At 42.2% G+C, this 23150-nt stretch overlaps 1 protein-coding gene across 4 annotated transcripts in view; it reads right to left on the bottom strand.

The window, feature by feature from the left end:
- Window positions 1–22018, bottom strand: part of MYOT (myotilin) — a 52116-nt gene extending 30098 nt beyond the window's left edge. The window contains exons 1-7 of one of the 4 annotated variants that reach the window (XM_075010005.1): window positions 21901–21917; window positions 7077–7147; window positions 6861–6987; window positions 4698–4760; window positions 3076–3217; window positions 1615–1638; window positions 480–599 (exon numbers count right to left, since the gene is read on the bottom strand). In XM_075010005.1, coding sequence (XP_074866106.1) covers window positions 480–599; window positions 1615–1638; window positions 3076–3217; window positions 4698–4760; window positions 6861–6987; window positions 7077–7084 — 484 coding nt within the window. In that variant the 5' untranslated portion in view covers window positions 7085–7147; window positions 21901–21917. Of the gene's footprint in view, window positions 1–479; window positions 600–1614; window positions 1639–3075; window positions 3218–4697; window positions 4761–6860; window positions 6988–7076; window positions 7148–21900 lie in introns of those variants that run through there. The other 3 variants (XM_075010002.1, XM_075010003.1, XM_075010004.1) reach the window with 3 other exon arrangements.
- Between the last annotated feature and the right edge of the window lie 1132 nt (window positions 22019–23150).

The following is a 23150-nucleotide window of genomic DNA, read 5'->3' as shown; positions in this document are numbered from 1 at the left end:
GGAAATGAACCCATCCTGTTTAGAGTTTAAAGAAAAAACAAGATCTTGGGGCCACTCCTCTTACTACTACAGCTAACGCAAGGCCTTGTCTATACTAAGGCAGGCTGTCAAAGTGACTTCAGCTACATAGCTACAGTAAACATACATAGGTGTGCCTATTATGGTATCTTCACTGTGACAAATCAACAGCTGATGCTCTCCTCTTTGACTCTGCTTACTCCTTCTGGTTTTGGTGTAGTACCAGAGTTGATGGGAGAGTGCTCAGTGGTTGATTTATTGTGTCTGTGCAAGCCATGATAAATGGACCCATGCTGGATCGATCACTGCCTGTTAATCCAGCCCGTAGTGAAGATGTGCCCTGAGTTTCTAAGACATTTAGGCCTGGTTTTCCCCTTTGTAGGAGACTGGTTTGGTGCCCGATGCTGAGTGGAGGCTGGTCTTTTGCATTTCTTACCTTCATGAGCTGAATGACTTCTTACCTTGGGAAACAGAAAGGTGCGCACTGGATGTGGCTGTTCCAAACTCATTTTCAGCAATACATTTAAATACCCCCGAGTCTTCAGGAAAAGCTTCTGTAATAATCAGGGTGCAAACTTCTTCTGCAATGAGAGATCAGAGGTTGTGACTAGTACCATTAGGGGTTCTGGGACAAATACTGACCCTGCTCCCTGGGGACGTCCATGAGAATGTTGCCTTCTCTTCTGATACATCCTGGAATTAAATCTGGAGTCTTTCTTTAGAAAGCTGCCACATGCAAGGCAAGGTGCATTGAGTGTCGACAGCTGGGGCGGGGCGCAAGTTGAGCTAAGTCAGGGTTTGTATTCCTCATGTGCTGATACTCTTGCAGAGGTACAAAGTGAGACTTGTACAAAAACTGCAGTTACTACAAATGGAAATGCAGCCCATGACCAAAACCAATGGAAGCAAAGACAATACCATATCTATAATACCAGCAACAGTATTGATGACTCTCGACGGCCTCCCATCTGAGCCCACTGGTGGAATCACTGTCATCCCTTGTGTAGGGAGTGTACAGACCCAATGCAGGCACGAGGGATAATATTATTTCCAGTCTGCCAGCCAGGGATCTCGCTAATTTTTTTCCATTCCTGGGCAGAATACATTTTTTGTGCACTGAGGCACCTGCCCACTGAGCAGGAGGATGCATGAGCCATGAAGTTCAGGAACAGTAATAGGCCTCTGGTAAAAGGCAGCAGGGTTGCCCAGCAAGAAATAAAAAGGTGTTAGGGATAAGGGATGGTAGGGGTGCTGCTTTCATATCTGTAGCCAGAATTTAGTGTGAGGCTTGCATCTCCCACCTGCTAAATTCTGCTCACTTATGCTGACCTCAGGACTTCAGGGGGCATTTCCTCTTGCAAGGGTGTATGTTTTGATTGCAGAGAGCCTTCTGTCTTCAGAGTTAAGCCTTAAAGGAATGAAACACTGCCTCTTGTTCTTATGCCTTTTTAGGAACTTGTGTGCAGAAACTGTCACTGTGCTGGCTGTTTTACTCTTGCTAACCTTCCATCAGTGGCTTTTACTCTGGATTCTATGAAAGGAGCAGTCTATTTCAAGCTAAGTGAAATAATAGCAGAAGACTTCCAAAGTACTTACCGGGAACTGCTGAGAAACAAGCTTCTGTTCAAAATAAGAGAGAAGAAAGAATGAATTAGATGCTTATAATCATTGTAAAAAATATCAAGAAGGCCTGTGGCACCTTATGGACTAACAGATATTTTGGAGCATAAGCTTTCATGGGCAAAGACCCGCTTTGCCCACGAAAGCTTATGCTCCAAAATATCTGTTAGTCCATAAGGTGCCACAGGCCTTCTTGTTGTTTTCAAAGATACAGACTAACATGGCCACAAGCTCTGATACTTGTAAAAATTTCTTGAGTTCTCAGATTGGCCAGACAGGCCAACAAACAGGTTACACAATGATCGTTATTTTACTATGAGATTTTACATTCAAGAAATCTTCTTTATCTTGAGAAAAATGCAGTTCTGATGGTCTTATGTCTCTGGAGCGCTGAACTTAAAGAAGATTATTAAATTCTCTGAGTTCATAAAGCCAATCTAAAATGCACAATTTTTAACCACAATTATTTTCCATGTATCTCTTTAGTAATATTTTGAAAAGAGAATCATCTGAGGAGGAAATTACTTTTCACTTTCCATCCAAAAAAAGACTACAGTTTCCAGATATTGATAAATACAGCTTGCCTGTAGGATGGGTAAGCAGCATTATTGCTATTTAATTGATGTGAGAACTCAAGAATAGATGCTGAAAGAAACTTGCCCAAAATCCTGATGCCCTTATTTTCAGTTCTGTGTCTTCAGCACAATGCCATGGTCTAAATTCTGCTCTCTCATGCTAGTCACTCCACTGACTTCTATGACGTTAATTCAGACTTGTATCAACATCACTGTGAGCAGAATTTAGCCCCAGATATTTGTATGACATGATCAATAGAGATGAGGGAGTGAGAGGTAAGATGTATATTGGAGAGAGACCTGGACTTGGACACAAGTTGATGCAAAAAGAAATTCATAACCAGAGGTCTGTGCTCTATGGCCCAAGGTTCTCTCCGGTGTGCTTGCATGTAAGGATCCTTAGTCATTGTCGTCTGAAATAACTGGAGTTATGCAGTGTTACCTCAGGAAAAAAGTCTGCCCCATTTGGAATCCTGTGTGGGAATTTGCTCACATTTGTCTCTTTGACTTTTGATTAGCAGCGGAAATTATTCTTTGAAGATACTACTGAGCAGTAGAGGTTTCATCATGATATTTTGCAGTGACTGTTTTTAATGGGTTCTGAAACTCCTGCTTTTATTTTCTGAAAAATGCTCTTCGTATCTGATAAGCAGTTCAAATATCTAATCTCCTCTTGCCGAGGAAAGAAAGCAGAGACCTAGTATTTCATTCTATTTCTTTAAACCATTTGGAATTTTTAGGCTGTGTTTTTTACTGTGTAAATGCACAGCTGTTTACTGACTGAAGTTCCTTTCTTATTACTATCCCATGAATTTCTGTGCCATGAATGAAACTTTCTACACCAGGGGAGCATAACACCTACTTTTTCTTAGTATTCGGAAGTCTGCAGAATCCATTATCTGCTTATATTCTCTGTACCAGCGAACTTGCAGGGTGGGCATGGCCTGTATTCGACATTCAAAGGCCACTAATTGACCCTTTGTGGCCCTGATATTTTGTAGACTCTGGAGGAAGAAAAACAGTGTGAAATGGTGGATGTTATGCTATGTAAACAGATGGCAAATGTGGGTAGGTCTACATAGCATAGTTATTTTGAAATAACAGCTGTTATTTTGCAATAATCATCCTGGTGTCTACATGACACAACAGCTATTTTGAAATAAATTCAAAATGGTGTTTCTTTTGAAATTGGTAAACCTCATTTTAAGAAGAATATCACCTATTTCAAAATAGGTGCTGTTAAGACTGGTAATAGTACCTGTTTCAAAATAAGCCATAGTGTGTCCAATAGCTCTACAGCACCTACACACCATAGAGCCTATTTTGAAATAGCTAAGGGCTATTTCTAAATACATTTTTTGTGTGTAGCTGCCCTATCTTGAAATAAGCTATTCCAGAATAGCCTTATTTCAAATAAGGCTGCTGCGTAGACATACCCACGTGTGTGTGTCTGTAAAAAGAAACGTACTAAATATTTATAAACCTACAATGAATCCAAAATGAAATTTGGACTCTTTTAAAGTAGCTGGTATGCACCATCCGCCAAGATTTGTGTGCAGACTGGTGATATGGGGGGAGGGGGAGTGCACAACTTAAAGTTCAAGCGGCACGCAGCTGGGTGCATAGCAAAACTGCTACATTCTGCCACAAATCTTTTTTGTGGGGCGGGGGAGAGGGGGCATCACATGACGGTGTTCTCTTCTCTCTGACACCCATGTTATCCTTGGGTGTTGGGGTTTGTTTTGTAAAGAGTCACGCCTTGTAGGGAAAAGTCTAGCACCTTTTAAGAGATGAGGAGAAAAACCATCTAGACCAACAGAGTAATTTCACTGAGGAACAGCTGTAGGCGCTCTGATATATGAGCACTCTCAAGCCTCCTTTGCAAAAAAACTTGATGGAACTGATTATGCAAACAGTTCCATGTAACCTGAGAACCTTTACACCTTGCATGATGTAGTTCAGGGGTGTGCAACGTGGAGGGGAGGGTCCCCTCAGGAGGCATGAAATTTCATAAGGGGGGGGGGGGATGTGCAGCAGAATCAGCTGCTAGGTCTTAGGTTTATCCTTCTCATTTAAAATGTTGAAATATATTACTGTTTTTGTGTCTGTGTATTTACACTTATATACCAACCAATAAAGTTTTACTCTGTACATATGTTTTCTTACGCATGCTGAAAGGGCTTTATTTTCATATGAAAATAACTGACATTTCTGTCAGTTTGGATTATACTAGACAGGTTGGGGGGCACGGGCTGCTAATTGCAGGAATGAAAAGAGGGCCCCATGTCGAAAGTTTGTTTACCCGATGTAGTTAGTCCTTATAGCATTGCCAAGCTGACAGCACAGTTATGAAACTTAAGGTAAGCTGGTTCTACCCCCAAATGTTTTGCAGCTCAGAAGCAAGAGGAGAAATAAAAGTTTGGCACCAATACTTCATGCCCAGATGGTGTAGAGAGAATATAGTGGAGAGGTTTATTCCCTTACCTTTGTAAATATGGGTGCCATTCTATAAGGAGACCCAGTCTGGCTTGTTGATAGGCTCTGCAGCTGCATAGGAAAGAAGGGCAGAACTGTGTGGCTATGGCTTTTCTAGCCTATGAAAGCTCTTGAGAGTTAAGAAATTCTGTTGTGTGGTTTTTTTGCAATGGGATAAAAGTCAAGACTTAAACTTGTGACAAGACCCCTGCCCCCCCCCCCCCCAAAAAAAAAAAAACCACCCACACCTTCCACAGGAGTGGTCAGCAACCTTTCTGAGGCAGTGCCATAATTTGACCTTTTGACCTCCTATGTACAGTCTAAGCACCAGTGATACTTTCTAGAGTTGCTAATAGTCCTGCTTACAACAGCTTCATTAATAAATGAATTAAGATTCAGAGCATTACCATTTAGGTGGTGGTTAGTAACATTAGTTGGCCTTTTTGTTTTGCAATGGGTGTCAGGCTTTGAGCAAGCTCCTGGCTGCATGGGGAAGGAGGGGCAGGGTGGGGTTGAGCTCTTGCCTCCCATGTCAAAGAAAATCAGCTCACGTGCCACTCTTGGCTGACCCCTGACTTATGGTAGCCCAGTGTTTTGGAAATTTACCCAGCTTCAAGACTCAGCTCTGTTTCGTTCAGACCAGGGATGTGAATTTGGGTTTCCCATGCAGGCTTTTGACTATTCTCTGAGGGGTCAAAGTCTTTGATTTGGAGCAAAAATTCCACCACAGACTTGAAACTTCTGCTGGCAGAGTTCCCATTTAAAAAAAATCAGTTCTGATGAATTGGTATTTTCTAGCCGCAGATTCCCTACTGGCTCTAATCATGGTTAGCATGTCTCGTGCAGAAACTCACCAGGACAGAGATTCCTGCGTTTTAATTCAGCAACTCTTCTCTTTTTTCCCCTCTCTGCTACTTGTGCATCAGCCTATTGACTATTTTCTCTGGGTAGCTTCCACTCAAGTCCTCCAGAAGAAAATGCCTTATTGGATTTCTGATCAGCAAATTCTTAGAAATGAGACTTACACGTTCATGTAAAAGCCAGTGGTGGTCAGAGAGCTGGTGAATCAACTTATGGCTCAGATCTTGCAGCTCTTAGGACAGCACTGACCTCTGCCTGTGTTACATCTAAGTAATCTAGGTTACTTCAGTGTGGTTGCAGCTCTACAACTGAGTATGGAATCTGCTGTTTTAGACCTTTTTCCAAGCTTGACATTCAGCAGGAGAGAGGGAGCAAGGACTGCAGGATTGTGGCTGTCTGAGGCTGTCTACATGAGAGGATTTTGTCAACAAAACTAGCGTCTTGTCAACGGAATCTGGCCACTACCCAGATTTTCAACGCATTCTGTTAACATAAAGTGACAAAACACAGCACTTTTGTTGACAGCCGTATTCTGCACCTTTATGAGGCAGAAGGCATCTGTCGACAGAAAGCCGGCCTGGACATTCTGGGGGGCCCTCAGTCAACAGACAGGGTCTGCAGTGCTTTTGATTGACCATTTTGTCGATAGAGCAGCCAGGGCAGTTCAGCTGCCCTCTAACCGAGCGTATTGCTCTTTCAATCTGCGTGGCGGTTTGGCTGTGATTCCGTCAGCAAAAGTTTTGTCTGAAGATATCTTCCAACAAAAACTTCTGTCGATAAATCACTGTAATCTAGACGTAGCCTGAGTGTTTAGGTCCTGCCAGGATGGCAGGACAGGGACCTATTGGATTTCCAAACAATATTACATTGCTACCCATCAACGTCCTCTGTCTGGGAAGTGAGTGCTGGGATTGCATTGCTTGGGGCAGTTGAAGTGTGTGGGTATTTTGCTGTGGTCCAGTTCTTTGTCATTACCCTCACCCCAGTTTAATGAGAATCCAATCCCAAGGATGTTTTGAATTCCCCAGCTCCAGAGCTTGTAGCTGCTCTAAACCAACTGTCCTTTCTGAAATACCTCTTTGGAGGAATATGACAAATGGCTAAGCTATGTGTCAGCCACTCTGCTATTTCTAATTTAGATTCCCTTTAGAAAATACAACTGGTAAATGTTCTAAAGCAGCAGAACAAGTAAAGAAACCCCTCCTTTCAGGGGCTCCTTATGAAGATGATTTGCCATTTGACCCTTGGCTTGAATTGGCTGAAGACCTGGGCCTTCTATGACTTTAAAGATAATGCAAATGTATCACCTACTCTTTGAGGGTCCATAGCTACTGGCAGGATTGAAATGGAGTGGCTCTGTTGGGCTGTGCTGCTCTGAAAGACTTCGTTGGTGGAGGAGTCAACAGTCAGTGAGCGACTGGTTGCTTTCTGGTTTGCCCTAGTGGGGGGGGAAAAATAAACAAGGCTAAGTGGAAGCATGGACTTCCAATGACCAAAGGTACTTAAATCATCAACCTCTGCACTTACTGTGACATTCCTCCATGCTGCCAGACTACAGTGATCTCAAGAAGGAACTGCTTTCAGGTGTCTCTGTAAACCTGCAGGAAAGGGTTGTAAATCAACTGCATTTTGAGCTGCCTCCTCTTGCCTGTGGCAAAATGGCGAAGTTCTGCAAATTGTGTGTCAATTGACTTTAAAGCAAACAGTCTAATTGAAGTGCAGCACACTGTGCCAACATTTTATAATATAAGCACTGTATAGAAATGGGCACAAATTGCACACCAGTCCAATCCGTTTCCAGGCCTCAGGGGAGAGCTTGGGTTTGGGTGTGTTTGTGGCCTGTTTGTGAAAACAGGAGATGTGTGAAACTTGGATCTGGATTTCTGTTTGCGTTCCAACCACCTGCACAGTTCAGGAGTGTTAGAAGCAAGGGTGGGCCTGCTCTTTACCCTGTGATTCATAACAATAAAATAGTAGGCTGGCCTCCATATTTTCTATGGCTTCCCTCTTCTTATAAATCTTTCCTGTGGAGACTAATTTGAGCAGCATACTGTTGGTTATAACTGCATGGAATGCTGTACGTTATAGCCAAGACATCTTTTTATGGGTATATTAAAGGCTTAGGATTTCTCTTGATATCTTATTAAGCAGCTGGCAAACTGCAGGTTCCTTAAACAAAAATAGCTATTAGAAAAAAAGGGTTGTGTGTTTTTTTTAAATAGGTCATCTTATCCGCCGAGAGGCGGAAATACATAAACCGAGACATAGGGGGAGAAAACCATGGCTGCCTTGGTAACTTTACTGGAGTACCTAGTAGAGGGGTAGCTAAGTTAGTCTGTATCTTTAAAAACAAGAAGTCCCATGGCACCTTATAGACGAACAGATATTTTGGCACATAAGCTTTTGTGGGCAAAGACCCGCTTCATCAGATAAGGGGCCATAGGACTTCTTGTTAGTATAGAGATGAATCAGAGGGATAGGCTGGGAAATAGGGTGAGTTTTGGATGGGGGTCAGTTTGGCTTTCAATGAGATTAGGTGCCTAACTCCTTTGGAACTGCTGTGCAGAGACCACTGCTGCCATGTTGACCAATATTTTTACCATTGTTTCCTTGTATTGCCCATTGGTCCCCATCTAATACATCTTGCCCTATCATATAACTAGTCTCTGTCCCAAATAATTCATCTTTTTGTTCTGTCTGTACAGAACCTTGTGAATGGGTGATCCGACTGTATAAATCGGTCCTTAGTGGTTAGCCTCAGTCCACGTTCCCTAAAACAAAAATGTCACCAACCCCAGCCAAATTCTTCACCTGTACTGCCTCTCAACATATCAAATTAGCACAAGTGCTAGCTAAGGATGCCTCTTAACAACATTATCTGGTAAACCTACCCAGACCTCCTTCACGTTAACTGAGGAAGAGCTAAGATACTTACCCAAGGTCATACAACAGGTCAGTGTCTTGGCTAGACTGGCACACTGGCTGCACCCATTTCCCTACTTGTAATGAGTCTGCTAGATCGTGATATTGGGTTGTGAGCCACAGCCAGAAAACAATGTTAGAATGACTCCAGGATTCCCAGACCAGCCTCCTTACATATCTAAGATGAGGCAGAAGACTATTTCTTCCATAATGACCTGTTAAGATATCTTTAATGAGTGATGGGTTTAATAGGAGTGGGGAGGCTCAGACTGGTTGATAGAAGTTTTTGCTTTATTATGCCCTATGTGGGTTCTGGGGCAGCTGAAGAGGTAATATGTGCTACTCAGCTTCCATGGGGTTCAGGGAGGGGATAAGTGGCACAGCTGCAGCTGGCCTGGGGTTCCTCTGGGTGGTGAGGAGGGGACACCTTGGGGCTTTGGCTAGCCTGCAGCTCCTCCACTGAGGGGTGGTTGTCTTGGGGCTCCAGGCATGGGGCTGGCAGGAGGACAGCAAGCAGGCAGGGTGGAAATATTATGCAGGTTAATGAACCCTTAGACAAATAATAGTCAGTTATGTAAACTATGCTAGCATCATTAGAGTGATATGACCTCCCCACACCTCCATTTTGCATGCAGTTGTACCTGTAAGAAGCTTTGGATTCCCACATAAGAAGGGGCATAAGATGTAGTGGCCCAAAATATAACTGTAGCCACTCGAGTGTGTGTGTGTGTGTGTCTGAAATAAGACTTAAACAAAATGTACCAGTACAAAAACTGTGTAGAACACTAATAAATTACCAGATGGCATTCACCCAAGAGTTCTGAAGGAACTCAAATATGATCTTGCATTACTATGAACAGTGGTACATATGCTGTCTCTTAAAGCCTCTGTACCAGATGAATGGCTTTTTTTTTTTGGCGGGGGGCGGTAAGAGGGAAACTGCATCACATTAGTTAGGAGTTGCCAGAGGCAACTGTGACAATTAGAGGCTGGTAAGCCTAACTTCAGGACCAGACATGTGGACTAGAAGTATAGTAAAGAATGGAATTCTCAGACACATCAATGAACATGCTATGCTGGGGAAGAGTTAACTTGGATTTCATAAAAGAAAACCATGCCTTGCCAATCTATTAGAATTCTCCAAGGGGATCAATAACCATGTGGGCAAGGGTGATTCAGCAGATATGTTGTACTTAGGCTTCTTGAAAGACTTTCACAAGGTACCTTGCTGAATACTATTAAACAAAGCAGACAGGATGGGATAAGAGGGATTAGTAACTTATTTAGACAGAAAACAAAGGGTAGAAATAAACAGTTTTCACAGCAAAAAAGGATATTTAGTGTGGTCCCCCAAGAATCTTTACTGGGATGTGCCATTCAATATTTTATAAATGAGCTAAACTGGAAGGTGGAAAAGTGTTGCAAACAAAAAAAAATTAGCCTCAAAGAGCAGTCAAGTCAAAAAGCAGTCAAGTAGCACTTTAAAGACTAGCAAAATGGTGTAATGCTCCTCCTCAAGAAAGAACTTGGAGTCATTGTGGATAGTTTTTGGGAAAACATCTACTCAGTGGCAGCTGAAAAAAGCTTCCATCAGGAAGCAGATAACACAAATCACATTATGACTTTAAACAAGCAGTCCTGAAGCACCTTAAGGAATAACACATTTATTAGGTAAAGAGCTTTCATGGGTAAGACTCACTTTTAGATATAAAATAATTTTATCTAAATTTATGGCACTCCCGTACTTCATGCAGTTCTGTTCTCTTCCCACTCTCTCATTAACCAATATATCTAATAAATGATGTCTTAAATTGGAAAAGCCTCAGAGAGGCAGTTGTTAGTTTGTATCTTCATAAACAATGTTGTGTGGCACCTTTATAGATTAATAGATATTTTGGAGCATAAGTTTTCATGGGCAAAGTGGGGCTTTGCCCACGAAAGCTTATTCTCCAAAATATCTGTTAGCCTATAAGGTGCCAGAGGACTTCTTACTGTTTTTTTAAATCGGAAAAGGTGCTGAGATGGGAAATAATGTTTAAGGGTATGGAACAGCTTCTGTATGAGGAAAGATTTTAAAGGACCAGGATTGGTCAACTTCGAAAAGAGATGACCAAGTGGGAGGCCTGTTAGAATCAAGACTGACGTGGGGGAATGAGTAGGGAAGTATTATTTATCTCACACATAACACAAGAATTAGGGGCACTCAAGGAACAAATATAAGGAAGTAGCCCACACAACACAAGTTGCCCATGGAACTTGTGAAGGCCACAAATGTAATTGCATTCAAAAATGAGAAGGTAATGGAGGATAGGTTCATCAGTGGCTATTTGTCAGGATGGTCAAGGGTGCAGCTCCATGCTCCAGGTGTCCATAAACCTTAGACTACCAGAAGCTGGGATTGATCTGTTGTTTCAGCTGAAGCATCTAGCACCAGCCTCTGTCAGAAGACAGGATATAGGGCTGGATGGACCACGAGTCTGACCCTCGCATGGCCATTCTTATGGTCTTTTGACAACCCCCACAAAAAACCAAAAACTCTGATGGATTCAGACACATTGATGGCAGCATAGTGCGTTCTCATATTATGGTTGGTCAAGAATGGCTCCAATTCTACAGAAGAGGCAGAGCCTGTATGAGTCTTGGAGATATGATCTCTGGATTTCTAAGCAGGTGTGTAGTTCGAGGAGGAAATGAGTCTGGACAGCTCAGTAGCAAAGTGGAAGGATGGCAATCCTAGAAGTGAAAATACCCATTTGAAATGTAATGAGGATCTGCATGAAGACTCTGGAATGTGTTCCGAGAACAACAAGAAGTCTTGTGGCACCTTCTAGACAAACAGATATTTTGGAGCATAAGCTTTCGTGGGCAAAGACCCGCTTCATCAGATGCATGAGTGGGGGGTGGTTTCAGAGGGGTATTTAACTGGGACCCCACTCATTAAATATCTGTTAGTTTGTAAGGTGCCGCAAGACTTCTTATTCTCGAAGCTACAGCCTAACATGGCTACCTCTCAGATGGAATGTGTTCTGACATTCTTGAGTCAGAGTGGAGAAGTTGACATTTAGACGTTGGCCAGTGAGTGAGACACAAAGTTCAGGTGTCTACAATCCACTGCTCCACCATGATTAACATCCCCCTCTCATAGGATTTACACCATGGGGAAGTCTTTAATGAGTAAGTGGAAGGCATATATGCAGTAACATAATTTTCACTTGGTGGTTACTCAGTGCTTTGAAAATACCTTTTAGGATCCAGGGGGCTCTGCCTGGGCATAAGTCCCAGTAGCATCTGTTGTGTGGATTCATGGGTACTTTAAACCTTGACACTTTACCCGTTGATGATGCACTTTTAATTGTACGTGTAGCTCCATAGACTTCTGAGGGTGTCCAAGGTTACATTACTACGTGTATGTTCAGAAACAGGACATTGCACTAGCAATATTGTTTTGTTAGTATTTTGTACTTCCTTTGCACAGGGGTAAATGATGACAAAATTTCTCTGTAAAAATAAGTGTTTAGTCTTGCAGGTTGAGATCTCTATGGCCTCAGGTCAGTTTTGTAAAAGTATTTAGGTGCTTTAAGATGCAGAGTCCCAAAAAAAGCCAAAGCAAGTTATGAGCCTCACTCTCCACTGACTTGTCATGGTCTTAGGCATCATAGTAAAATCAGTATCTACAAAGGAGCTCTTCAGTTGAGATGCTGATAGGTACAACACTAATTCTTTAATCTGAAGAGTCCATCCCCAGATCTCTGGACTGCTTGATCTGTCTCTCCCCCTGTATATAAAATAGGGTGGTAATGGGATTTCAGCAGAGAATAATTCTGCATTCTAAATGGATCTAGTTGTGATAGCACTAAGGGAGGTCTACATTCGAGCTGAAAGTCCATCAAAGACACCCAATTTCAGCTATGACAGTTGTGTAGCTGGAATCGATGTATTGAAGATCGATTTATCAGGCCATTCACACAGAGGGAGGTTGACGGGAGAGTTTCTCCCATCAACCACCCTTATTCCTCATGAGGTGTGCCGGGGCTGACTGTCAAGAGCCCTGATGTGTTGATTTAGTGCATCTCCACTAAGCATGCTAAATTGAACTCCGGAAGATTTACCTTGAATGAGTCGATCTTCCTGTAAGTATAGATATACCCTAGATATATTTTTTTTTTTCCTAGGAGGGGGAAAAAAAGTGCTGGAACTCCGTTTCAGTGCATTCTGCCAAAAGAAGAGTCCTGGACATACCCTAAGACAATTGCAGACAGCCATGTGTGAGAGAGTGACAGGCTACTTGAAGGCAACAAGCTCAACTCTGGCAAGAGTAAGTCATTCAACTCCAGATGGCGGCATGAAATGAACAGGCTCATGAGACATGCTTCTTTGCTATAACTGCATCTGCAGTACTGTGCTCAGTTTGAGCAACTGGTTACCCAGACATTTACAGTATAGTGGCTCAGTCCTGCAAGGTGCTGAGCTCTCTAAGGCCAGTTCAGCAAAGCCCTTGCTTTGGCATGTGCTAGGCACTGTACAGACAGCTGGCACAATGGCTAAATATCATGACAAGTTTAACGGAATGGTGGTCTCCATGGTTGGGTTCACCTGTACAGCGGAATAGGGCTGCCATTTTAAAAAATAGTCTGCGAGTGTCTGTCCTTCGTAATAATTCAGACTGAATCTGGTAGTTAAAGCTGCTGCCATTTCAGCATGTCCTCTCTCTGGTATATCTCAGGTATGTTTTTGAGCTGATTTGTCTCAAAAAATCACTTGCCATCCACTGTATCCCATAGCTCATGTAATGAAAGACAGAAGTATAATGTGGATGCACAATCATTCTAACTGTAAACCTCTTCAGTTCCTTCCTCTTTGGGCCAATCTATAACAAACATGGAATAAGATGCCCGCAGATAATAGTGATGCTGGCACATCCTATCAGGCATAAGAGAGGATGAGAGGAACCAGACTGTTCCAGGTTAGGTTTTGGGAACATGTTGAAAATGGCAACAAAAAGGTGAAGGTGGGGGAGTTGATCAGATCTGGAAAGTTGCAGTCTGATGGGACTGTTTTTTCTCCACCCTGATTCCATTAAAAAAAAGTTACAACTTGAAATCAGATTTTAAAAAACAAAATGCCTGGGCATCTCTTTCTGTGCCACATGTGAGCTCTAGTTATGATGTTGAGGAAACAAATAAGTGCTGCTTTTTGCATGACTGGACATCAAGAGTTTCCATGCGGCATTAACAGAAACTTCAACATTTTACAGCTTACATCCTTGGAAGCCTAACTAGCTGTGTTTTAACTTAGTGAGTCATTTTAGCAACCTCAGTGTTCCACGTAAATGGCAACCTTTACTGAGCGTAACTCTAGATCTTTGTGAAGAGGACAGAATTAGACTCTGCCAAATGAAGAGTTGGGGACTTTTGCAACCCAACACCAGAATGACTGCAAGGTACATACCAATCATGCTGCGGACACAAACAATGATGACGACATTCTAGCGTTGCCTGAATAGTTGACATGTCTGCAGACTTAGGCGAAAGCCAGTATTGGCACAAATATAATGCAGGGAGTTAGGAAAATATTAAAGCTGTGTGGAACACTTTGCCAGACATTGAAAAGTGGAAAGCCCATTAAATCTGTTTTAGGAACAATGTGAACATCTGACAAATCTGAAATAAGCCACATTACAAAAAAAGGTGTGTGGGTGTGTGTTTTTTGGGGGAGGCGTGTAACTTTTTAACCCTACAGTGTTAGAGCTAAGGCAAGTTTAGATGTGCATGACAACTTTATTGTATTACTATGTGTTGTTTTTAAATTCAGATTTGATCTACTGCATAATGTTCAGTTAGTTTCTAATGCTGATTTTTACAATACTTATCTGAATTTGTGAATTTGATTTTTAAAAAAGTAACGAAGCAGTCCTGTAGCACCTTAAAGACTGACAACATTATTAGGTAATGAACATTTGTGAGTCAGACCCATTTCATCAGATTTTTCCTGGAATTGAAATTTAGGTGTTTTTACAAAAATCTAAATAAAGTCCTGCATGAATCAAAGTTATTATGAGGACTCTACTAGATTTGGCAGGGGCAGCCTTGTACCAAAAATTCTTCCTTGAGTTCATTTTTTGATTGGCCAACTGTAACCATTTTGGGTGTGACCTCTCAAGTCTTAATGTTTCTGTTGGAGGTGCTTTGTCGGTTGTACATGGAGAACTTCTGAGAAGGCTGGAATTTTTTTTGTTGGGGTGTCCTTCCCAAAATAAGCTGGAGTGATTGGGTTAGACCAGCCATTTTCCTGTAGCTTATGGAATGAATTAAAAATACTTTGATTACAGGGAAGGATGAGGGTGACTCTGAACTCTAAAAAGAGTCAATGTAGTGACTCAAATAATTTTAGCTCTTTCATAGAATTACTTAAGCATGTTCTGATCACTTTTGTTGGTTTACGCTCTTGGCCAGGGATTTCATGAAGATTAGTGATTGTTAGTTTGCATAAGACTTTGAAGATGTAAAGCATTTTCATAACAGTTAATATAGACAATTGGCTGTAATAAATGCATACTACATTAAATTTGATTCCAGCCTTCTCCTTGTGTGTCTACCTAGAACGATTTTTGACACATTAATTGGCTACGTTCTTCTGAGGGTACGTTGGAAGGAAGAACTCACTGAAATGAAGAAAAGATAGAGAAGTTTTTAAGCAGGAACGTTAGTGATTAATGCAGTTCTTACTGTAGCATTTTCAGTAGCTGAAAAATCCTGCCTAGAAATACTTTTTGGGTCTAGTTAAGAACTTTACTCACCTGAAAGTGATTTAATATTCAAAGACCCTATTACAAAGGTTTTTTTGTTTTTTGTTTTTTAAATATAGTTTCAGAGCTTGAAACACTTTAATGGAGTATTTCATTTATGGTGGTAGTGACGACTTTTAAAAATGCAGGATTGTAGTGCTATGTTCTGCCATAACATAATCACTGAGGTTATGTCTGCACTGCAGAGCTATTTCAGGATACCGAGGTATCCCAAAATAGCTACTCTGCATCCATGAAATGTGCCCGTGCTTCAGATACTTGCCACTGTAATGGGTGTGTTATTTTGGCATCCCTGTACACCTCATTGCAGGAGGAGTAAGAGATACTTCAACAAAGTGCAGTATTTTGGTGACACAGTGCTAAATGCCTAAATAGCCTATTTCAAAATAGGATATGCAATTTGTGTAGTGCAAATTTGTGTATCTTATGTTGAGTTTAGGGTACAGTGTAGACATAGCCTTAGGAATCCATTCTCCACTCCCTGTCTGCATGGAACTCCCCTGGGAGCTCAGGACGGTGTTACCAAAGGCAGAGTAAAACACTCCTAACTCAAGTGGAGACCCCTTGAATGTCTCCTCTTGTAAAATTTGCAAAATCTCTCAAATGCATACAACGTCTTTATTGGGAATAGACCCATTTAAAACTCATCTATGACCAGTGGCTTGGATGGAGTAGCACTTCATAGGATAGAAGCCAGATCATAAAATAGTTTTATAATTAAACTCTTATTCTTATTATTGGCAAATTTCTTCATGTGTGTCAATGTGTAGACACAATGCATGCAAAGATAGTAACAGAAACATAGCTGTGCTAGCCTATATCCTATCATAACGAAAAAGCAGTTCAGTAGCACTTTAAGGACTAGCACAATAATTTATCAGGTGATGAGCTTTCGTGGGACAGACCCGCTTCTTCAGATCGTAGCCATACCAGAACAGACGCAATATTTAAGGCACAGAGAACCAAAAATAGTAATCTAGGTTGACAGATCAGAAAAAGTTATCATCAAAGTGAGCAAATCAGAGAGCAGAAGGGGGTGGTGGATAGTCAGGAATTAGATTAAGCAAAGAATGTAAGAGAGTCCTTTATAATGGGCCAGAAAATTGCCATCCTGGTTCAAACCACGTGATAATTTGAGCAAAAAAGAGTTCAACAGCCTCTCTTTCTAAACAGCTGTTAAAGTTTCTTTTCAGTAAAACACAGACTTTCAGGCCATGAACAGAATGGCCCACTCCATTAAACTGCTGGCTGACAGGTTTGTGAATCCAGGAGTGTTTTTATGTTTGTTTTATGCCCATTAGTTCTTTGTCTGAGTTTGAAGTCTGTCCAATATACAAAGCGTGTGGGTATTGTTGGCACATGTTAGTTGAGGAACGTGAGAATGTGCTTGTGATTCTGTTGTGGGTGAAGCCTGTGAACTTCTGGAGCACGGGGCACAATATCACATTCTGTGGATGGACACACAACATAGAGTGGAAGCTCTGGTTTTGTGGTGGGTGACAAAATGGAGAGACGTGGTGATCCAGATCCTTTGGTAGAGGAGCACAGTGACCACGGACAAGGTGGAAGATGGAGGTCCTGGCTTTACAGAACTGTACAGTGCCCTACCTATATTACCCACCTTTGGAAAGTCTCCTACAAGACCTTTTTTTTTTTTTTTAAAAAATAAATAAAAAACAAGTGTAAGTGCCAGCTCAGAAATCCCCTTGATGCTGCTATGGAGCCCCCTAGTGGGGTGTGCATCACACAACCTGGGAGACAGTATGCGCTGGGCTCTTTCACCTGAAAGAGCTGTGCTGGTAAATTAAGAGCAGTGACCTTAGCACAGTCCAGGGATGAAAGTAATGTGATTTTTTTTCTTTACTCCTGGCATTTATGCTCCCAGTTTTGAGTATGGCTGCTCCTTTATGGTAAATTGCTGGAAAAATCTCAGCTTTTCCCCATTTTCTGATAATCCTTTAGCAACAAATACAGAGGCAAAACATTTCAGTTGAACATCTAGATCTGTTTTTAGAGGCTTAATATAAAAGAAGCTTCACAAGTAACAAGCAGTCCTAGGGAATCTTAGACTAAAAAATTTATTAGGTCATGAGCTTTTGTGGGTAAAATCCACTTCCTCCGATGAATGGCATAGGAAAAATAGAATTCAGGGTTTAAATAGCAGGAAGTGGTGGGGGTGGGGAGGCAGAAGGAAAAGGGTTACCTGTCACTAGTAGGACAAGTTGATGAAGCAAATTTTAAGTAAAATGTGTTCCATTCCTGTGATATCAAAGGTAGGGAAATTGCCCTTGTAATGAATGCGATACTTAAGATCTCTGAGGCCTAGGTTAAATGTGTCAAATTTGTAAATGAATTCCAATTCAGATGTCTCCCTGTGTAATCTTGTGGTAAAATTCTTTTGAGGAATAGTGGCTACTTTAAATCCATTATTGAATGCGCAGGGAGGCTAAAGTGTGCTCCTGTAAGTCTGTGTGTATTCCAGAGCCTGATGTCAGACTTATGTCCATTAATTCTTTAGTGCAGATACTGTCCAGTGTATCCAATATGGCAAAGCAGCATTGCTGGTATGTATCACAGAAGTAGATATGCAGGTGTAGGAGCCCCAATGGTGTAGCTGAGGTAATTAGGTCCCGTAATGGTGTTGCCTGTATAGATATGTAGACAGAGTTGGCAACAGGGTTTGTTGCAGGGATAGGTTCCTGGCATATGTGTTTGTGATGTGGCAGCTGGTGAGTATTTTCTTGAAGTTGGGCGGCTGCCTGTTGGAGAGGACTGGCCTATCACCCAAGGCCTGTGAGAGTAAGGGATTATGTTCCAGTGTACGTTGTCAATGTGCTAGAGGGGTTGAAGTTGGGGGCTACAGGTGATGAGAAGTGGTGTTCTATTGTTTTCCTTGCTGGGTTTGTCCTGAAGTAGGTGACTTCTGGATACTCATCTGGCTCTATCAATCTGTTTCTTCTTTTCTGCAAGAGAACTTGATAAAGATCTTGTAGGTTTTTGTCTCCGTCAGTGGAATTGGAGCAGATACAGTTGTATTTTAGGACTTGGCTGTAGGCAATGGATGGTGTGATGTCTCTTGGGTGGAAGCTGGAGGCATGTAGGTAAGAATAATGGTCAGTGAGTTTCCAGTATAAGGTGGTGGTTCCGTGACCATCGTTGATTTGTACCGTAGCATCCAGGAAACTAATCTCTCTTGTGTGGAATGGTCTAGGCTGAGGTTGATGGTGGGGAGGAAATGGCTGAAATCCCTGTGGAATTCTTAAAAGGTTTCCCTATCATGGGTGTGTACGATGTCATCAAGTAGTGCTAGTTGAGGAGGACTAGGTGCTGCTCATGGTATAGTATGTTGTCTGCCCTCTCTTGGCTAGTGGTGAATTAGAAAGAATGTCAGGATCTTTCTGTATCTGATGGAGCATCTTCTTTCAGTTAGACGGCAGAGTGCTCTGAGTTGCTTCTGCAACAATCTCTGGTAGTGGTGAGCACCACAGAGTTAAGGCTGCTTTTTGATCCTTCTTCTTTACTCAAAAAGCCCCAAACAAATGAAAACCCTGATCTTTGAGGCTATTTTTGTGTCTGCACAAAACTGCATCATCTCCCACAGAGAACCTGGGGGGACAGCCTGTGGTCCCCCCCCCCCCCGAGCTAGCTACAGATCAGTTGGCCCCCAATGCAACCCTGAGCCATCATAACCGAACAGCAGACCTGCAGGCCCTGGGACTAGCTCAGATAGGGACAACTTCAGTTAATCTGCTTCCTGATTCATCCAAGCAACTACTCAGTTACATATGATCTGCGTTAGCCTAACATTGTATCCAGTTAGCTGCATGCCGCACATACGTGGCGCCCTGCATAGAAAACACATGGAGCTCTAGCTACAGCAGTGGTTCCCAGGCTTTTCAGGCACATGACACACTTCAATAAGACCAACAATTCCAAGACATACCCACTTCTTTTTCAGCTGAATCTATTGCTCATAAATATCACATTTTACTAAGGTTACGGTCTTGGAGTGGTTTACGACATAATAGTGCATACACAGCAACCCATTTGATCCTCGTTGAGTGTGCTGTAACCGCTGAAATGTGCCGTTACTTTCTGCATGGGGAGGCTGGTCCAGAAAGCAGGCTCCCCTTCCTGCCAGCCTGTTGAAGCTGGGATGTGACATTTTAAACTGAATCCCAGCTCCAGCAGGCTCCTGTCCTTTCTCCTTCCTGCCTTGCCACAGCAGGGGGGGAGCAGGCTCCCTGTCAATCTACTCAGCTGGGAAACAGCATTTCAGCTCCTTCCTGGTGCAGACAGGTTCTTGCAGGGTGGGTGTTTCCCCTTGCAGTCACTGCGAAGAGCCACAGTGGGGGTGGGAATGAATGAAATTTCATGGCACTCCCAGACTGTTCTCAAGGTGCGCCAGTGTGTTGTGGCACACTGACTGAAAACCACTGAGCTACAAATTGAACCTCTCCAGTCTGGCACCCTCAGGACCTCACCAGTGGCCAATGAGAAAATTTGCTGGATGATGGGAGGTCAATATTTTCTAACACATTACCAACACTTCCCTTGCTTACTGGGCTCTTAAAAGACATTTAGGGGTAAATTAGAGCTAAGTAACAGCACATGGCACTGAGAGCCAGGACTGGTGGCTGGAAACAAACTTTATGGGATCATGGGGAAACTTGGCCACACCCATAATAAGTGGTCATCCAGCTAACTAAACTCATGACAGATTGCAGATATTGCTGGACCAGAGAGTGCTGGATTCGAGGTTCAGCCTGTACTAACTCTACAATCAGGGACGGTGGCTATTTATTTGGCCATAACTGTGGTTGTTTAGCAGCTGGCTTGCTAAGTTTTAACATGTGATCACACCAAGCATTTTCCATTCTTTGCAGCAATAAAGCCACGCTTCTGGGTTTCGGAGGCCTTCATGGGCAGTCCCTCTTTCTACAGTGGGCCAAACCACACTACAGGTGCAAAAGTCCCCTGGGTAGCCATAGGGTAACAGCAAGTCTAGCTTCGTCTTCTGAGTGACATACAGAGTAAATGGAGAACATTAGAAACTTCTCTTTTAATGAGCCAAGCAGCTAGTGCTAGTAAAAATAAGATTAAAATACCTTCTCGTCAACTGTCCCCTTAAATTCTGTCTTGTGTGCCCATCTAGGTATTGTAGGAGCCAGTTTTATTGTACCTGATAGGCGGCGGGAGCCCTGTAAGAACTATTTTGGTGCCCTGAGTGGGTGTGTTTGGCCAGTTTAAGCAACTAAGGCAGACGTAGCTGGCCTGAGTCAGTCAGACTGCGAGGCACCCAGCTCTTCAGTCAGGATGGCTGAGGAGGTGCAAATATGAATCCTGAAACAGAGGCTGCAGGGATGCTATTGGCAATCCTAAAAGGATGTGGCTTAAAAGCCAATTGAAGTGATCTGTTTAGCACCATCGTTACTTAGTTCATGTGAAGTTTTCCAAACTCATCTAGGACTTGCCTAAACCTGAAAATGATTTTTGTGGAAGCCAAATGTCCCCATTCTGTTTCCACTAAAGCTGATAGCTCAACTCCATACCTTATTTTCCATCTATCCTGCTGCTGCTCCCTTTGAGGAACCAAATTATTCTGATACCATGGGGTCTGGCCTCCTTACTAGGTAGTTGAAATGAAACTGAATGGGATCTTGACCTAGTCTCATTAACTGGATTTGCTTGTTTAATGGGATGCAAAATATCTGCCTCTCAGCCTAGCTGACATTGCATATAAAGAGGTTTGGACTGATGCATTTTTAAGTGTTCAAGGTGATATAATCACTTTTGTGTCTTACAGTATATTTAAGAAGTACCTAAGTGAGGCCCTTTTGTGCTAGTCACTGCAAATATGGAACAAGAGACAGGCCCTGTCCCCAGGATTTAACAAGATAAGTTATGCACACTGAGAATAAACAGCTGGAGTCGCACAGGCCACTGCAAGGCCCACAGAGTGCTACAGCAGGGATTATGAAATTGGTAGAAGAGCTAATTGCACATGCTTGCAAGATGTCAAGTTGCCTAAATACATGACTATTTCATTTAAAACACATCCTGTTTTGATCACCGAACGCTTAGTCCCCAGCAGAGGCTAACTCCCCTGAAAGTTCTCTGCAGCTGAACTGGTGAAGCAATTAAGTTATTAGAACTCCACTTTTGTGATGATGTAAGTGGCACCTTAAGTGTGTGTGTGTGTGTGAGAGAAATGTTTTGTTTAAATAAATAAAATGACATGGGCTTTAGCTGAGTAGTTGCCATTGAATTTCTGCTATGAAATACCATTCACTTTGGGGAGCACATAGAGAAGCCAAAAGAGGGAAATCCGATCTGTCTAATGTCTAATTTTAACTACATGTGCAGCGTTTAATACAGAAGCAGCTGGTGCTGTATAAATCTGTTGGTCTGTCAAACATCCCAAGTGTATCACTAAATCAAACGTTCATTTAAACCCAAAGCAATGCCTTCTTTTTAACGAACACTTGATTGAATGTAAAGCAGCGTAATAGATTCATGAAGCCACATGGAGCGTGTGCTGGAATTTAATGCCAGTTAATTAGAAAACAGACCTGATTGATTTATTTTCCTACCCAATGATTTAAATTACATGCCAGTACATACCTGTTTACAGGTTGGTGGAAAAACTTTTCTGGTCAGGAAAAAAAAATCTGTAACCCACGCACTTTGGCTCAGGAAATTCCTTGAACAATGCAAATCATTCTGTGTGAATGTTTTCAATTGACAGCCACTTGTGATCTGAGACTAACGCTTCTGGTGGTCTCAAGTTATTGGATGTCCTGCTAATTTCTTAAGATAAATCTAGGAAGTGATCTCAGAGTGTGCTCCGATTTCTGGATTTTTGTCAGCTGACTCTCGTTTCCTAGGTAGAAATGGACTAAAAATACAGATGGGCTTTAATTTTCTGTCTGCTAGCGTGATTGTTGAGAGCTCCTCTCCAAAACTCTGGAAAGGTCTATTAACTAAAACAACTCATAATTACAGGAAAACAGTACTCATGCAGCACCTTAAAACTAACAATGATTTCTTAGGTGATGAGCTTTTGTGAGACACACCCTTTCTTCAGATCTGTGCCAGGAAAGCTCATCACCAAATAAATCATTTTATTAGTCTTTAAGGTGCTGCATGATTGCTTGTTCTGTTAGAATACAGACTAACATGGCTACCTCTCTGTTAGTATTCATAATTTCAGGAGTATATCAGGAAGAGGAAAGGAACTGCAATCTCGTGTTTAATGTAACCCTGCACTTCTCTGCAAATATGAAACAGGCAAATGTCTGTTTCCACTGTAGTAAAAAAGCAGCATTTCAGAAGTTCTGAGTTGGTGTTTAAAAACACATTGGCAGGCTTGAGTCAGACTTTAATCTCTGAAGTAAGATGTCCACTGCTCATCCTCTGACAGGTGCCTGTTCCTGGAAGTCTGAGAATGGAAAAGCTTGTTTTTTTGATTACTGTCCCTCCTTAGGTATGATGGAGCCTAACAATCCACTGAATATGATGGCTCGGTTGTGTGCACCCAATTTCCCTTCTGTATCCATCCTATTCTCAGAATCTTTCTATAACTCCTTTCAAATGCCAGTTTTGGGAGAGCTACACTCCAGAGGGGAATATCAGTTACTCCAGGAACAATATCTCTAAATGGTGGTCAGAGGCGTGAACTGCATGGATTGGTGTGTAGTTGCTTTGTGATTCCTGAGCATGTTGTCTTATCCCTTAAAGCCTCGCATTTTGGCCTTTTGTCATGTGAGGTCATGAACTGTTGCAATAAGTTGGACAGTGGCCATTTTCCCTGTGAGCTGTAATGATGGCTGAACCTAAATCTTTAAAACGGGGCAAATAGTCATTAGCAGGGG

This window comes from Carettochelys insculpta, chromosome 15 (genome assembly GCF_033958435.1).
Source record: "Carettochelys insculpta isolate YL-2023 chromosome 15, ASM3395843v1, whole genome shotgun sequence".
Taxonomy (NCBI): domain Eukaryota; kingdom Metazoa; phylum Chordata; order Testudines; family Carettochelyidae; genus Carettochelys; species Carettochelys insculpta.
Note: the sequence above shows the minus strand (reverse complement) of the source record. Positions and strands in the feature narration are given on the sequence as shown.